The 18,280-nt window shown below is 39.3% G+C and overlaps 1 protein-coding gene across 1 annotated transcript in view; it reads right to left on the bottom strand.

Annotated features, from left to right (window-relative positions):
• Window positions 1-18,280, bottom strand: part of TRHDE (thyrotropin releasing hormone degrading enzyme) — a 362,232-nt gene that overhangs the window by 23,253 nt on the left and 320,699 nt on the right. The window contains exons 13-15 of the mRNA XM_054989042.1: window positions 16,842-16,989; window positions 11,205-11,314; window positions 9,930-10,037 (exon numbers count right to left, since the gene is read on the bottom strand). Coding sequence (XP_054845017.1) covers window positions 9,930-10,037; window positions 11,205-11,314; window positions 16,842-16,989 — 366 coding nt within the window. The remainder of the gene's footprint in view (window positions 1-9,929; window positions 10,038-11,204; window positions 11,315-16,841; window positions 16,990-18,280) is intronic.

An 18,280-nucleotide genomic window follows, 5' to 3' on the forward strand; every position in this document is an offset into this window, starting at 1 on the left:
TTTGGTGCTACACCTCTGAAGATGCCAGCCACAGCTGCTGGCGAAACGTCAGGAACTACAATGCCAAGACCACGGCAATACAGCCCGGAAAACCCACAACAACCATCGTTCTCCGGCCGTGAAAGCCTTCGACAATACATCGATAGTGATATGTCTCCCACAGACCATCACTTTTTACCATATCTGAATTCCAGGCACCTTTTATCTTTATCCTGGTGATCTAAGTTAGTTACAGGAGATAAAAAGGAAAAAACGGAGGTGACCTGCTTGCTACCACTATTGCTGCTTATATCTATGTTATTATGGCTAGCACCTCACTCAGAACTGGTACAGGAAGATAAAACAGTTGTAAAAGAAAGACCAGTTAAACAAATATATAGTTTAATTCTGTAGCTTTACTCATTGAGCTAAGTAATATGTTAGACTAAAACTCATCAACTGCCTTATAATACTGCACAGTTTTTGGTCATTGCCTTTGAAGCAGATTAAAAATCTTACTACACAGTTTTAAAGAATAGTTAAAAGCATATCTTCTGCTTAAATCTATGGTTTTATTAGATTAAAACTGAACTATTATATCTGAAATCTATGGTACTATTTCACAGAAGGATGGTTACTGTTCACTGTTAAATTTGGAGGGACCCAAGCTATCCTTTTCCTAACTTGACGTCCTGGATGGTAATGAATAGTATTACTGATCTACAACTTATTTATATTGAGATATCAGTCATAAGACATGGATTTTTAGCCTGTTAGGAATACAAACATGATCCAGTGAATCTGTGATCTACTATTTATTTGTTTTTGGTTTTTTTATCTAGTAGAGTCATACGCTATCTCTCCAAAGACATGCTCAAGGCAGGTTTGTGAGATCCTGCACTGGGTTATAATTAAGTATTAGTTACACCAGAGATGTCATCATAATTCCTATTTTTAAAGGATTCACAGCATTTTATAATATTTTATATTAGATCTTTGGCCTGGGGTGGGAGGGGGGGGGGGAGGTTTTGAACCTGATCTGTTCAGGAAACAAGAAAAATTCTGCTGACTCACCCACCATTTTTCTTCTTTCACCTATCATATAAGAACAAAGGGACTATTAAGGGGAGGAGAAACTCCATTCTTCCCAAACTGGCTCCCCTTATCACTGTTTCATTCTCTGCTCCCCATTGCCTGGTTTCCTCTTTCCTCCCAATTGACTATGTTTGGAACCTTGACTTTTATATGCAGATAATGCAGAGGAGAAATGTAGCATGCAAAAGAAAAAAAGAGCAAGGAAGGATCAGCCAAAAGATGGGGGAGGGAAATCAGACAATTGGATGGATTGGGGCTTTTTCCCATTTCCATTTCCTAAGCCTTTCTTCCTCTTCTGCATTTCTACAGCCTTCCATAAGTCTGTCCATACAATTAGGACCCTGTTTTTAGCAGTGTTCCCAATCATGGAGAGAAGTACGGGAGCTTCCTGTAGATACCTGGTTAAATGTATGAGTGTCAGCAATGGGGCAGTGGCACAATTCTCTCTTCTCATCACGTTCAATGAACATATGAATAAATATCTCAAGAAGGCTCTTTCCACTCATTAGGGGAACAGGGACACAATGATCCCCAACGACTAGTTTCTATCTTCAACAATGTAATACTAAACAGAATTACTCCTTAGAAGGGTATAACTCTGCTTAGGATTGTACTACTTGTGGCATGCAGCCAAACTACAGGTTTTCTTACATTGTCCCTGCCAAGATTGACAACTACCATTGAAGTAGGACCATGCTGCACGTACTGAAGAAAACAGAGAAGAAAGATCTCCCTGTATTGGGAAAGATCATTTGTATATTTTAAGTCATAAATCAGTGTTAGTAACGAAGTATCTTACCATGTTATCATTTCACAAATGTACATACTATACCCACATTAATACCTTCCCCAAATACAGCCACACTGTAATTACAGTAGAATGAATTGGAATCCGAAATTCTAGCTCAATGAAGTAGTGACTGTAGTGTTTATCACTATACTTAATTAAATTGCTTTTTAGATACTCATGAAGACTTCAAATAAATATACAACCAAACAAATTTTAAATGACCCTTTGCTTTCCTCAATCATGTGAAAAACTAGGAAGGCAAACTGGCTTCTTAATGCCTAAACAATAAAGCTTGTATTTACTTTTTATCATGTTAATCCTTAATTCTATTGGATGTATGCCCTGGGTCTTCTTTTACTACACTAAACTGTTGATTAAGTTGTACTCAGCACACTCTTCTTTCTCCTTTATTGATTTGACTATAAGATCCCACTCCATTGTTGTAATTTCTTGTTAACTAACTAATTTCAGCAACAATATTCTACTAAAATAGCATTATTATATTTGCTCCTGCAAATGTCTCCCTTAAAAATAGTGGATTAATCCTTAAGAACACAGAGGATTAATCCTGAAAGAATTATTTTACCACACATATATCTATATTCAAATAAATTCACTAACATAAAACTATAGATAACATTTGTCTGATCCAGATTGGATTTACGTTTGCATTTAAACTGATCTCGAAGCATATAGGACACAAATCTGGCTAGCTCACACCAACATCCAGTAGTTTAACATTTTGTGTCCAGTAACGGCTGACCAAATACTTTGGAAAATTTATAAGCAGGGCAAGAAAGCAACAATCCATGATTACTGTCTCCAGTACCTTGTACTCAGATTGTAAGCTGCTTCTAAACAACCTGTATCATTGGTTGTTGTGGGTTTTCCAGGCTGTATTGCCGTGGTCTTGGCATTGTAGTTCCTGATGTTTCGCCAGCAGCTGTGGCTGGCATCTTCAGAGGTGTAGCACCAAAAGACAGAGATCTCTGTGTCACAGTGTGGAAAAGATGTTGGCATGTCATTTATATCTACTCAGGAGGGATGGAGTTGAGCTGAGTCATCCTGTAAGAGTTTCCCAGGGCGTGGAATGCTACAGGATGACTCAGCTCAATGATCCCCAACTCTTACAGGATGACTCAGATCAACTCCACCCCTCCTGAGTAGATATAAATGACATGCCAACATCTTTTCCACACTGTGACACTGAGAGATCTCTGTCTTTTGGTGCTACACCTCTGAAGATGCCAGCCACAGCTGCTGGCGAAACGTCAGGAACTACAATGCCAAGACCACGGCAATACAGCCCGAAAAACCGACAACAACCATCGTTCTCCAGCCGTGAAAGCCTTCGACAATAAACCTGTATCATTGTTAATATTTATTAGTTGCTATGTTTATATGCTACCCTTCTGCCCAAGTACTCAGAGTGGCTTACAATCAAACATTTATTAAATACATACACAATCTTGCAAAATACAAAACCAGCCAAAAGTCCAATAGCCAAAAACCCACTAAAATATACAAAAAGTAATATATATATATATATATATATATATAGGGGTTAAAAAGAGCACCTGGAGCTTAACCAGATGCCTTCAGTGGCTGTTGCTAAGCAACCAGAAAAGTTTACCCAGTATTCCAGGGCAGGCTCGATTTCTTTCAGTAAAAGGCAGGGCCCTTTTGGCCTTTAAGGGAGGATTCATTGGGGCCATACCCAGAAGCAACCACTTGATATCATGTGACTTGTATGACTCACCCAAGTCCAGTTGCTTGCTGCTGTCCCCTTTCGAAAGCCAGTGTAGTGTAGTGGTTAGGGTTTCAGAGTAGGATCTAGGACACCCAGATTTGAAACATGACTCCGCTGTGGAAGCTCACTGCATGACTTTGAGCCCGTCAAACGCTCTTAGCCTAACCTACCTCTAAGGGTTGTTGTGAGGATAATATGGAGGGAAGGAGAATGGTGTAATCTGCTTTGAGTCTGAGAAAGGCACTCTGTAAATGAAGTAAATTTGTAAATATAGATGAATATGGGGGGCAGATGAAAGGTATATAGCTTAGTGCATTTGAAGGACAGAAAGAAGTAGGGAAAGGTGAGCATATAGGGACTGCCAGGAGGAGGGGAAGAAAATAGTGAGGGGAAAAGGATACAAGGGAAAGTAAAGTGCCTCCTCAGAAGTCCTTTCATGTTCCCCATAATGTAATTTGACCTGGCTCAGCTGGCACCATACAACTGGGTCATGGGGAGAGGCTGCCTAGGGAAGTCAAGGGGCAGAAAAATGTGGGTGAGACTGAGAAGGAAGCAGATAAAGGGGGTCAGGCTATGGGTACTTTCAGGGAAGGTAAAAAGAAGATTTCCCCCCCACACAAATCCTTGTGGGTCCCCCACTTGTAATACTCCTTTTATGCATAAAACGCAGCAGAAATATAACAGAGACCAATAGAACAGAAATCAATAAAAGCCACAGAATCTAAGTGCCTGCTTAAACCACCCACTTTTGGCTTAGCACCTTTCAAAGCCTTCTGGAAGATTATCACTTTACTAATCTTTAGACCAATCATGAGGCTTATGGGGCATCTGAAGGCACAGAATTCTCAAGTTTGGGAGCTACAGCTACAAGGCTTCTGCTCTTTATTCACCAACCTGATCTTGTTTAAGGCTGGCATGCAGAGAAGGTCAGTGCTTGACAATCTCAGACTATGGGAAAGGTCATATGGGTAGAGGGGGTTTGAAGCCATTTGTTTAGGGCTTTAAAGTGCTTTTAATTGAGCCCAGAAACAAGCCAGTGTAATTATTAGTTATGTTCTATACAACTATTTTCCATGAATTTATCTAACAAGTTTTTGATGCTATCTAAGCTAGTTGTTATCACCCCAGCTCATGGTAGTGGATTTCATGCATTAATTATATGTGGTGTGACAAGTTTGTCTTAAACGTATTGTTATTTGACTATGTTGTGGAACTCTGACTTCTACTAATAAAAGAGGAGAAATTCTCTATGATCTTCAATGCAGTGTGTAAAGGAATGGGTTTGCAAGCCCCCGATCTGGAAGCCATCCCTGCAGCAATCTCTGCTCTTTGCCCACTGATTGCTGCCTTTTCCCATCATTCTTGAGGTGGAATACAAATTCTCTCTGGGTAGTAACTTCTGCCACCAACAAATCTTAGGGGATATTCCCTGGTTGAGATCTCTGTTGATTTTATTGTTTAACAACAACAACATTCGATTTATATACCACCCTTCAGGACAACTTAACACCCACTCAGAGTGGTTTACAAAGTATGTCATTATTGTCCCCACAACAATCACCCTGTGAGGTGGGTAGGGCTGAGAGCGCTCTGGAGAGCTGTGACTGACCCAAAGTCACCCAGCTGGTTTCAAGTGGAGGAGTGGGGAATCAAACCCGGCTCTCTAGCTTAGAGTCCTACCGCTCTTAACTGCTACACCAAACTGGTTTTATGGTTATAACTGTTATTTATTGTATTTTAAACTGTGGTTTTATGAAGTTGTGATGCACCCTAAGCCTGCTTGCGGGGAAGGCAGGATATAAATCCAACAAATAAATAAATAGATGGACTGGTATATCTAGTACTCTGCACAGCTGTGTTGCCATTTAAAGGCTCCACCTGGTTGCGGTATCTCCCACTCATTTTAGCTAGAGCTGGGAAGATCTATTGTACTTTTGCAATTTCTCTCTTTAGGGATGGCACACTGACCCACAGTCTCTCCTCTTTACTATACATTGGAAAGCATGACTGAATTAAGTGTGGTATGAACACAGAGATCAGGCTTTGGATATTCAAATTATAAGAAAATTTATAAACAAAAAGTGCAAACACAACCCATATATGCATGAGACTGAGCACGCTTACAAAAAAAAAAAGGCCAAAGCACACAGTCTTCTAACTGTAATTCTAAACATACCCTAATAATATTGTTGCTAGGATGAACTATTAATTCTCAGGGTTACAGCAGTTCAAAAGTTCATTACTTCCCTTCTCCAGTTTAGGGACTTCTCAAGATGAAGTCTGAGTGTAAAAGTTAGCCCATCATGGCTGGTGCCTATCTGAGGAAGACAAACGAAGCAAAGCAGCCCCCTTTGGGAGTTCATCCCCCTCTGGGGGTCAATCCTGATCTTCCTGCCCCCAAAGTAAGAAAATATATTCTAGTCTTTTGCTTTTCCCAGTCTCTGTGCCTTATGTGTGACATTCTACCTAAGTGTTAGACGCTAAACCTGGCAAGCTCCATAACTGTATTGACATCCTTGGTGTTTGGGGAGACAGATGACTCACCTTCTATGGTTTTCTTTGTGCCAGTCTTTTACCAGACTTATAGCCTCTGGAGCATGGGTAGATGGCAGGCCCAATTATTGAAAGAGAGGAGAATTGTAGGGTGAAGGGCATTTCTACAAGTGGTACAGTTGTTAGAGAGACAGACTAGGACTACTAGGAGTGTAGACCTACACTCAAATCCCTACTCTTGTCTTGGAAACCTGATTGGTGACCTTGGACCAGTCATACACTCTCAGCCAACCCCATCTTACAGGTTGGTTGTAAAAATGAAATGGAGAAAGAGAGGGTATAAATGAAGTAAATAAATAAGTATTGCAGATGGTTTTGTAACCTGGTACATGAACTTGTTTTATGTAGGCTACAATAAATGATTGTAAGGGAATTCCATGGGAATTAGATGAGTTTGTTCCCCAAACAAGATGTTGATTTTTGTCCTTCAGCAAACATCTAGTTTTTTGTATTTCCTATAGTGAATCTGAATCTAACATGAGTTGCAGTGTGATATGTCCTCATTCTGATGTCTGGTTGTTTGTTTAATGCTGTCATTTTAACTGGGTGCAGTTCTTTCTTATTTATACCCCCATCCCCCACATGGCCATTAACTAGGTGGTTGATCTGTTTCTAAGTAAATGTTCATTTGCTTTTTACAAATGTTTTCATTTTCCAGAATTGCTATGAGGATGAAATTGAAGGCCATACAAGTCATTTTGGAGCAAGGGAAATATAAAAATATAACAGATAACAATACCAACTGAAAAAGATGTAGGATTGTACTCCTTGTCCACACAGACAGACATGCCTGTTTGCAAACAGGTCACAAAGACACAGGCTCTCAAAATCAGACAACTAACAAAAGATCACTCCTATTAATTTTGCCAATGTAACAGATATTTGGGGACATAGTTAATCATCCCAGTTAAAGCTCTGCTCATCTACCTTATTCTCATCAAACTGCATCAAACGGTCTACACTTTCCCTTTTCATACTATAGAACTGAGAGGGGGAAAGTGAAACCTGGCATTCAAGGCCTGTGCTATGTTTGCCATCGGAAAACTTCTAAATGATGTAGGCATCAACATGGCAGGCAATGTAAGTATTACTTTAGCCTTAAAGGATGAGAAGTACACAGTAGTGAACTTCTTTTGTGATGTAATGCTTTTTTATCTTTATCTGAAAATGTAGATGGAAAATTGTGCACTGTGTCTCTCAACAATACCAACAATCCCCTTCACAATTTTTTATTTATGCAAGGGATAATTAGAATTCATTCCTACAGGATGGGTAGTTCTATAAATTGCTTTTTAAGAGGACTAGATAAATTCATGCAAGAACTGCTATGGTCTCCAGACATGTAACAGAATATTTCTTGGTATTATATGCTAGAGACAAACAATTAAAGTAATCAGAGTAACAAATATAACTCTCCAAGGCTGAAAAAAATACTAACTAGTCCCTAAAGAAATTTAAAAAGGGTGGATAATATACGGGAATGGTTGGCACTTACATACTACTAAGCAAGTCTCTCTAAGGAATGTTCATTTCCTCTGTACATCATTAGCAGCTGATCTGAACAGTTTCTCAGGGGCATGACTGCAAACACTTCTACATGAGTGAGGCTTTTAAAAGTTGATGGTAAGATTTTAATCAGCTTGCAATGTGAGCCAGTATATTGTACACTGTGCTATGCTGCCAACAGTACTGGGAAGGCCATTAACCATACAGTATGTGGAGAATACATTCCAATGTTACAAGTGTGCAAAGCATACTGCATTGACTGCCAAGAAATGTTTTTTAGGAACAGCAACACCACCAAAGTAATGCTTGAATACTTCAGGTGTCACAGCAGATGCCCTACAACTCAGCATTTTATTTTGGTATTGTGCTTGAACACGTTACAAGATATCCCCCCCCCTTTTTTTTAAATTTATAACTCAGAATACAAATGTAGTGAACTTATCGCTGGAAGAAATACTGCAAGGAATAATATATTTTAAAGCACATTTTGCTTTCAAAACTGATGCATTGTGAAGGTTAAAGAGGTTAACGAGGCTGTTTCTTGGGCTCAGGCAGACCGTATGGTAATTCTTTTAATTTTTTAGGCTGAACCACTATGCTGTCATAAGTAAGGAGTGTGAGTAATGCACTTCTTCACACATGAAAGGGCAGCAGCAAACATCTTAATTTTTTGAAAGCAATAGCTTCCACAGCACAGTACTAGAGATGAATTTCAGCAACCACATTTTAATTCACAATACAGATTTAAATGGCTGCATATATTTATTTTAAGTGGGTTTTTGATAGTTTTCATTTAATGATATAGGTTTCAAAGATTTCCAGTGGTTCAGTACAATGATACCAACACAGGTTTATACTTGTGTTCTCAGGCGATATCTACAACTCCTGCTGTCACTACTCTGATGTGTAAAAAAAGGAGGAGAAGCAATTATAAGGTACCTACACACTATTTTCCCTTTTCTTATTTAGTTTGCTGATGCAATACCTTTCTCTAGGCACATTGATGCCTCTTTCATTCAACACTGGTCTAGCTATTTTGATAGTAAGAGAAGAAATATTCCACATATAAGGGAATTTTTAACTCTTTCAGGGATGGTACATGGGATAATTGTTCCATTGACTCTAAAAAAAAGAACAACTATGATTGGATGATTCCTAACACACATATAAATTAACACGTCTTTATTCTGCATATCCAGAAACTGTAAAATAATCCGCAAGATAACACAATCATACATGAGTATTTAAACTACATAAAACATAAATTCATTAATTTCCAACTTATCATAACCAGAAACACACAAAAGAAAGAAACTAGTGTATTTTTTCTTTATCTAATCACAGTATTTTTCATTTCCAGTAGAACTATATAACCAAAACTACCTGAAGATTTCACATGAAAAGATCCACTTAAAGCTCACAGTCAAACTTCTGTACATACAATGAAACATTAAAATGTTTCCAGTTTTCCCCATCAAAGATGCATCATTATCTTAGACTTATATACCCTTCTTGAAGATACAGCATAATTTACTTTTTCACTCTCAGAGAATATGGAAATATTATTGCAATAATGTTGTAATTATTGAATTTACAATAATCTCAAGGTGGATAGCCGTGTTAGTCTGTCATAGTAGAACAAAATTCAAGTCCAGTCACATCTTTTTGAATCAATGATCTCTTTGGCTGATATATGATGAAGTGAGCTTTGACTCACAAAAGCTTATACTATAGAAAATCTTGCTGGTTCTTAAAGATGCTACTGGACTCTACAATCATCTCTGCAATTTATTAATAATAAAATTTCTGTCTTTGAAGACAAAATAGTGAGAGTCCAATTAAAAACTGCAAGAAAGAACATGTGTTACTGTTTGGGCAGATAGCTAATCTGCTTTGCTGGGACGATGGATAGAAGTAGAATTTCTGTTACACACACTTGGATTTTATGATGTCATTCAGCAGCTTCTCAAACGGAAAAGCTTTATTGTTTGCAGAGGAGAGTAAGGTGAGCCTTGTCAATTCTGTCCTTCTGCTGCAAACTCCAGATTTGGCCTCTACACTGTTTCTTCAAGTCCACTGGCCCAAAGAAGCATGATTTGGGAAGCGTGGAAGTGTGCAGTGCACATACCACTTTCCATCTCTTCAGCTTCATGCTTGTAAAATCCAGCATCCACCTTTCTCCCACAGAATCCCCAAGTTACAAGATCCAGCGATTCTAAAAAAAAAAGTTTGTTTTGAAATTCCTTCTTCTCTTACCTGTTTCTGTTGCTGGAAATCCAATCTGAGATTAATGTTGCAGCCTGCTGGTGGCAGTGCTTATTACCAAAACTGCAAGCCAGCATAATGACTTCACGACGCAACTCCCTGGTTATTTCAAAACACAAATAAAAACAGCATTAGATAAATATATTCAAGAGCCACATAAAAATAATACATACTTATAAACTGAACTAATATTTAATGAATGGAAAAAACATTAACAATTGGTTGACAGTAGATCATAAAATGACACTCGATGAATAACTAACCTGAGTGACTTCTCTTAATCTACCCATTTTTATCCCTTCAGCCAAGGAGCTCAAATGGGGCACATAGTTCCCCTTCCCATTTTTTTCTCACAAGAATCCTACGAGGTAGGTTAGGCTGAGAGAGAGCGACTGGGTTGAGGTTATCCTGGAAGCTTCATAACTGAGCGGAGACTTTAATCTGGTCTCCATGGTTCTAGTCCCACACGCAAACCACTGCATCACACTGGCTGTCACAGAGTTCTCTCCAGTCTCTCCAGTTTATCCCATGGTTCTACTATGACTCTGGTTATCTTCTGATACAGAAGGATTTTGAGAATTTGATAATGGATTTCACATGCAAAGAAGTATATTAGTTTGTGATTTATAAATGTATTTAAAATTAAATACATGACTTATCCAAAATTTAATGGGTTTTTTTGCCAGTGAAATAGTATAAGTACATGCCTGTACAATATAACTCATCCCACCCCACCAAAAAAAACCTTCCTTGAAGGGTTTCTGTTGTTTTGCTGCTATATATCAACAAATATTATTCTGGGAAAACACTGGAGCCTACATATAAGCTTTGCTCTGGTAAACTGGAAACCCAAAATTTTGGGGGGAAATCCAGAGAAAAAGTTTTCACAGCATTCCTAGTCATTACATTTAAAATTCTATAATGTCCCCTGTTTTCATTTAGAAATATGCAGACCAATTTAGCCTCAAAGGGAAGTCAAAATACATTAGAAATTTTTTTCAAATTCTATGAAAAGTTGCTAAAGTCTTAGTATTGAAGCCCCAATATGAATTATGAAAAAAATGGCACAATCTAACCACACTTTGTATTTCAAGAGATTAAAAAGTCCTTAATCCTCCCTCATGAAAATCAGTGCTCTTGGCTGGGTTGTGTCCATCTCTCCAGGCAAAAACATTTGAAAAAATTACACTGTTGAAGCATAAATTAAGTTTCTGAAATTCAGATTACTACAACTATTTTTCCACAGTAAAAAAAGTATAACAGTACTCATGCTGGTAGGAAGCTTGGTAGGAAGCTTGAACAAAGGATTTGTCCACATTATTTGTTGGCCATCCAAGCTTGAGATACATTGAAGCAACTTGTTTTAATATATATTCCTGAGATAGAGAAAAAAAACTGCATTACATCCTTTCATAGTTAAAATAATAATAACATAACAATAACATTCAATTTATATACCACCCTTCAGGGCAACTTAATGCCACACTCAGAGCCGTTTCCAAAGTGTGTTGTTATCATTATCCATTGAACTGACAATATTATTATGACAACTATTACAATTTGAAATATACTTCCAATCAGGAACTGGAATATTTTACATAACATTTTATGATCAGTGGTGGTCAGTCTTTTTAGCAACTGGGTCTCATCTGACAATTACTTTTGTTCCTTGCTGACTTATTTCATTTTCCCAGGCAGAGTGGCTGCAAGGGAAGAAAGTGACTTCGGAATTATAAAGATAGTTTCAAGAGGGTAGCCATCTTAGTCTACAGAAGAAGATCAAGCTTTGGGACCAGTAGCACCTTAAATATCAAATAGATTTCCAAGGTATGAGCTTTTGAGAGTTAAAGCTCCCTTCATTAGATAGGAGGAACGGAAAAAGGAAGGAATCTTTATAATCCAGGAAGAAGGTGGAAGGGCTATTTCACTTCATAGTGTCAGGAAGCTAGTTACATGTTGAAATTAGTTTGATAGAGCATGGGTGCAAAGTACAGAATATTAGCACCTGTAGTGTAAAAAATCCAATGTCCCAATTCAACCTGGGGAACGGGTTTTTCATTGTTCTGAAATTTCAAGTAAATTCAATTTCAGCCATCTCACATTGTAAACTTCCTTTGAAGTTTCTCTTCTTGAGAACTGGTACTCTTTGGTCAGTGATGGAATGTCCTGGCAGATTAAAATATTCTCCCACTGTTTTTTGAAGGTTGTGATTTTTGATATCAGATTTTATGTTCATTTATTTGTTTGTAAAGGGACTGACCTGTTTTGTCGAATATGGAGAGTTGAAGGGCATTGCTGAAACTCGATGGCATATATAATGTTGGAAGAAGCAACCGATGCCCGACTTACCGGGCAGAGGGTTTGCGGCTGCCAGCACGGAGGCTGGGACGGGTGCAGCTGGCTGCTTCCTTCCCCCGGCGTGCTCTGCTTTCAGGGCGGCCAATCAGTTTAAAACTTGGCCGCCCAATCACAGGCAGCCGGGGAGGAGCTGCTGGGGGGGGCGGGGCCAGCTGCTGGACCTGAGAAGCAAAGTTCTCCCTCTGGTCCGGCAGCTCAGTATTTAAACTGGAGCCGGCCCCGCTCTCCCTCACTCTGCTTTCCGACGTGATTCCCACCCTCCGCTCCCCCTTTTTGCTTATGGTTGTCACAACTTGGCGGGTAGCATTGGATCGGATCTCTTTCCGGGTTCCAGGGCCCCGGCCCTGGATCCCCGTTGAGGGGATTCCCATACGGAGTCTTGGGAGTGAGGGGAGAGGCATACCCAGTGCTGGGTGGATCGCCGGGGTTGCCTCACTCCCAGGTGGCAGGGGAATCATCCAGGGGTATACACCCACGTGATCCCCCATTAATGTCACTCCTCGGTGCCCCCCCTTCAGCGGGGGTCCTGAAGGGGGGAGGGCAGGGGCTGGCAGGCGGGCCAGCCGTTTACTGGGATCCGATCCATATGCTTGCCAATGCTCCTTTTGTTTGTTTGTTTGCAATAAAGTTGTGGCCAATTTTTTCTCCAGCTGTGTAGTGTGTGTGTGTTTGTCAGCGCGCCGCTCCCTCCCTCCGGGCCTTAGCATAAGCCGCAAGAACATTTGAATCAGCCTGAGATGGTACAGCTGGTATTGTTAGGTCCAGTGATTGTGTTGTTGGGTGTGAATACGGGGGCAGAGTTGGTATCTTTATTGCAGGCTCCAGTCCCAGAATTCATGTCCATATTGGGAAGCATATTATTGTGAATGAGGAGTTGTTTAAGGTTAGGGGGCTGTCTGTAGGCAAGAAAGATTTGCCTCTCAATGCCTGTAAGAGAGCAGTATCGTTGTCTAGTATAGGCTTGCAAGTCATTAATGATGTGTTGAGCTGGTTTGAGGTGGGAACTGTATGTGACTATCAATGGTGTTCTGCTGTTGTTCTGTTTGGGCTTATCTTGTAGCAGGTCATCCCTTGGTATCATTCTGACTTTATTAATCTTTTTTATTATCTCTGGTGGGTATTGTAATTATAGCAGTCTCTGAGAGATTGGAGCAGAGGTGGCTGTACCATAGACTCTGGCAATGGCTTGTTTAGTGTGTCTGGAATGATGACTGGAAGCAAATAGATACGTTTGGCGATGAGTAGGGTTTTTGGTATAAGGTGGTTTTTATGCTACCATCATGTATTTGTGCAATGATGTCTAGAAAATTTATTTCTTGTGTGGATTGATAAATGGTCAGGTTGATAGTGGGTAGAAGTTTTTGAAAGCCTGGCGAAATTTCTCCAGTGATTCTTTCCCATGTGTCCAGATGATAAAATATCATCAATGATAAAAATGTCATCAAGCTCAAACCAGTTCAGAATTATCCCCCCCCCCCGAATTCAATGGAAATAACTATGAAATTGATTTCCTAGAGCAAATAGCTTTAATTCTGTGACTCAATAATGTGACTCAAATTTTTAAAATGACAAATGACCTGAATCAGATTCCAACTTTTCCTTCTGCACATCTCTGCTGTAGGTCACACTATACATGAAATCCCCTATGAATAGATGGTATTTTTGATCTAGTTATCTGGGAATGAGGCAGCACAGTGTGGGAAGGGAAGGGACAGTCAGCACATCAGACTGTACTCTGGCCAGGATTGTACACATTCACATTCCTGTCCAGGAGCGCCATGGCTGTCTGTTCTCCGTGCCTCTTGTAGCGTGTATCCCACTATATGGACACCAATATTAGTGATGCTAGATGAGGACAATGCACATAGGATTGTCATATAAATTGAAATTAGCAGTTGATTAAAGAGCACGGCATTGTGTCCAGCAGTGTTAAAATCTCACTGATTTCAACAGGAGAAGGTAAAACATGCACTTAACTGTCCCTCTGGGCTAAATGGGGCTTAAAAGTGCTTAACATTAGCTGGATCTTGTTTTAAAACATGCAATGTATCCTTGACACAGGTATGATAACATGCTGGCTCTTCGACAGGCTAGTATTTACCTTGGCAAGGCTACTCTCGTTTTAAAAATGTAATGTTTGAGTAATGTCCATCATTAAACATTTATAAGTGACACATTTAGGCCACACACAGAGATGGAATTGATAGGCTTGGCTGTCTTTATATGCACAGATATGGCAAAACCATTACACAGGCACAGCCAATTGATGTAATAATATTGAATAATGTGAGCTGCATTCCAAGACTGGACAATTTAATGAGATCTGTATTTCAATGTCCTTTTAGTTGTTGGCATTTTTAAAGGCAAAGGCAAAGGCAGGGTAACAAGCTCTCTACTTTTGACCCTTATACAACAGGGGCCTTTACTTTCTCTGTCAAGTCGAATTGTATGTCTCTCTCACCCCAATCATATCACAATTTTCTTACTGCCAGGTTTTCCTGTTTTTTAAGAAAGCTAAATGCATTTAAAATGTATTTTCAGATAATATTAGCACAATATAAGAATGAATAACTTCTATTTACATGGTAACATATGCAGCTGCATGTTATGACAGGATGAAAGGAGATACACAGGGTTCCTTTCACTAGCAAGTAAGTTATTATGGAATCTAAAAATGAGTATCTTTATTGTAAGCTCTTGCATGAGATCTTGGGGACAAGCAAAAGTGATAAAGAATCACCCAGCAATATTACCATTCTTATTTACTAAAATCACATTTTTTTTGCTGGCAGGTTAAACACAGAATGGATGCATAACAAGGAAGGAAACACATTTCAGGTATTGTTATTCAAGTCAAAGCTTACAATTACCATAAAGAAAATCCCCCAAACCAAAGGTTTTAACCCAGCTAAAGTTAAGCTTATAACAATGCAAATGTAGTCATGTTTACTCAGAAGTAAGTCCTATTTCATTCAGAGGAATTTACTCCCAGGTAACTGGGCACGGGTCTGCTGTTTTTTAGTGGAAAAGACTATGCATGCAAACTTGCCACTAAAAGCAACAAGAGTTAAATGTGGGTATGTATTACACCTGAAGTAAATTTCTAGATGGTGTTTCCATATAATCAGTCTAGTGTAAAAGGAATGTTAATTTTTTCTCATTTGTTGCATTTAGTCTGTTGTACATCATCTCTTGTAAATCCTAACTGACACTGTAACCCTTTCCATGTGGGAAAAGGCAATTCTTTCTCCAAACAGCTGTAAACGTTCTGTGGAGAATGGTAATAACTCCTAGTGGATATTTAGTGACACAAGAGGGATGAATGTTACTGCCTTTTTATTGTGCTGTGCGGCTACCACTCTTTTGCACTGGAGGTGCATGCTGTAACATGGAACTGATCATTCAAACCCATGGCACCATATCAACTTGTGTGCTTCAAACGTAGACCTGAAACCAGCTTCTGAAGCTAACAGATAACCACAGACACTCTTAACTATGATTTTACATTACAAACCATATTCTGGATTACTTCTGGTTTGTGTTTTTTTACTGCGGATGCGGTGCGCCTGTCCTGCCTACAGAGTTCCCGGTGACAGTTGTTCAAAAACATAACTGCTCTAGCCAACAGCTGACCCTCACTAGCACCAAGCCTCTCCCCATCCATGGCTCTGAGCCAGCCTGGCAAGAGGCTCTATGCTCAGCCTCCAGTCTTTTAAATGAACAGGAACACACCAAGTTCTTTCTATGAAAGCAAGCACACAAGAACATGATTCATATTTATTATATGGGAAAGTGGATGGAGGGGAGGGATGGGTGGAAGGAAAACAAACTCCCTACCCCAATGTTTCCTGCATTGAGGTCCCCCTTTTATAAACAACCTATGTTAAGTTAACATTCAAAATTCTTACTGCTTGGTATTTGCTTTCTTTATTCAGTAAAATACATTTCACGTAATTTGTTTGTCTCAGTAGGCTTGTCTAGGCTTTGCAGGTTTTGGGGGGCTCCATGTGTGAACACTCTGGTATGCAGCTGGCAAGTAGTGTTGGCAAGGAGTTTAAAATCTGCCAGGCAATATGAGTTCAAAGTTGGGAGAGAGAGATAAAGTACCTCATGCATGAGTCATATATGGCATGGACACTTAAGTGGATGTATTTGGTTGTGTCTGCATTTGGGTATAGTTGGCCAGAGACTGTTTTCCTCATTTTTTGAAGAAAGGGTTAACATGAATACCTGGTAGGTTTCTGAAAGAACTGATCATTATGGCTCTGTTGAGAGGCTTCCTCACCCTCACACTTCCCTCAGCCAATTGTATGTGAGTTGGTGCTGTTACATGGCTTTGCTATCAGCTATGCTACGTAGCAGACTGGAATAGCATCTAGGTCTCTGATTGGAAAGGAGGGAGGGAGGGGCAACAGCACTGAAACCAGAAACTTGTGACAAGCCAAGATTCATGGTTCACATATGGGCCCAATCCTGGTTTCACTAACTAGCCAGTTAAAGGTTATTACTGGTGTGTGTAACAACAGGTAAAAAAAATATCCTTACATTGAAGATGTTGTAGTTTTCAGTGCGGTCCAGCAATTTATCTAGAGGATAAAGAGCTTGGCTGGCAGCATGCCATGGCAGAAATTCCTTTTCCTTAGATAGGTATCTTATAATCTCCAGGGGAATATTCTGAGGCAGATAGCCAGCTCTGAGTAATTAAAGAAGGTATGGTTAATAACTATTCAGAAAAAAAGATACCCAATGACACTAGAAAGTGATGTCGGTTTTCCTTTTTCATCATATCATGGGATAAAGCCAATATGATTTTTAAATACTCTTCAATCCTGAATGCCTTTTAAAAGATCCTGCACATCATAACAATATCTATGATTTAAATTAATTAATGACTACGAGATAAAATGAACTATAAGATTTAGGAAGTTTAATGAGGGAAATAAAACAAGTTTTGCAAGAGAATTTTTAAGAGAGAGAGAAAAAAAGTAAAATTTCACAAGCATTGCATTCTGCAGAAATTCTCTATGAGTTGTGGGCAACTAGGAAAAAAAACATGACAGGCCAGGAAGGTGATCTTGAGGTGACAAACTCAATGAAAATATCAATTCAGTGCATAGCAGTGATCGAAAAGGCAGATTTTATGCTAGGGATTATTGAGAAACAAAACAACCATATTGGGAAGACTGTGTACATGTACAGTTCTGACTGCTATATCTCAACAAGGATACTGTTGCACTGAAAAGGTGCAAAAATGACAACTAAAAGTATCAAGGGCATCTTTTCTCCAAGGAAACACTAAGGAATTTTCAGCTTTTTGGTGAGGACATGATAAAGGTTTATATAATTATGTCTCCTTCCCATCTGTGGGCAGTAGGTTGAGGACAGAAAAAGGAGGTGTTTTTTCATTCAAAGTGAAACTCAAATTCAATTTGGGGTAGTCGAATTACACTATCACCACTAGTGATGACCACTAGTGGCTTCAGAGAAAAAATATACACATTCATGGAATATAAGACCATCAATGGCTATTAGCCATGATGACTAAATGGAGTCTCTGTGTTCAGAGACAGTAAACCTCTCCATACCAGTGATAGAGACAACTACAGGGAGAGTCTGTAGCTTTCATGTCCTGCCTGCAGGCTTTCTGGGGTATTTGGTGGGCCAAAACGTGAAACAGGATGCTAAACTAGATGGAGCACTGGTCAGATCCTGCATACCTTCTCTTATGTTCTTATGTTACTAACTTAAATAAAAGCCATGAGCAATGAAAATGCATTCCTTCCCCCACATTTAAATCCAGCAGATGTCCCAAACCTATAATCAGGAAAGGCTGTGTTCAGTGAATACTTTTGAATACGGTCTATCAGATACTGACTTAGTAAATAAAATCAGGCATTCCATTATCGCCATAGCTCAGCAAGCTACAAAGAAACTGAAACCAACTCTCATCAGTCACACACCTCCTACAAGCTCTGTTTTGTACC

This window comes from Eublepharis macularius, chromosome 9 (genome assembly GCF_028583425.1).
Source record: "Eublepharis macularius isolate TG4126 chromosome 9, MPM_Emac_v1.0, whole genome shotgun sequence".
Lineage (NCBI taxonomy): Eukaryota > Metazoa > Chordata > Lepidosauria > Squamata > Eublepharidae > Eublepharis > Eublepharis macularius.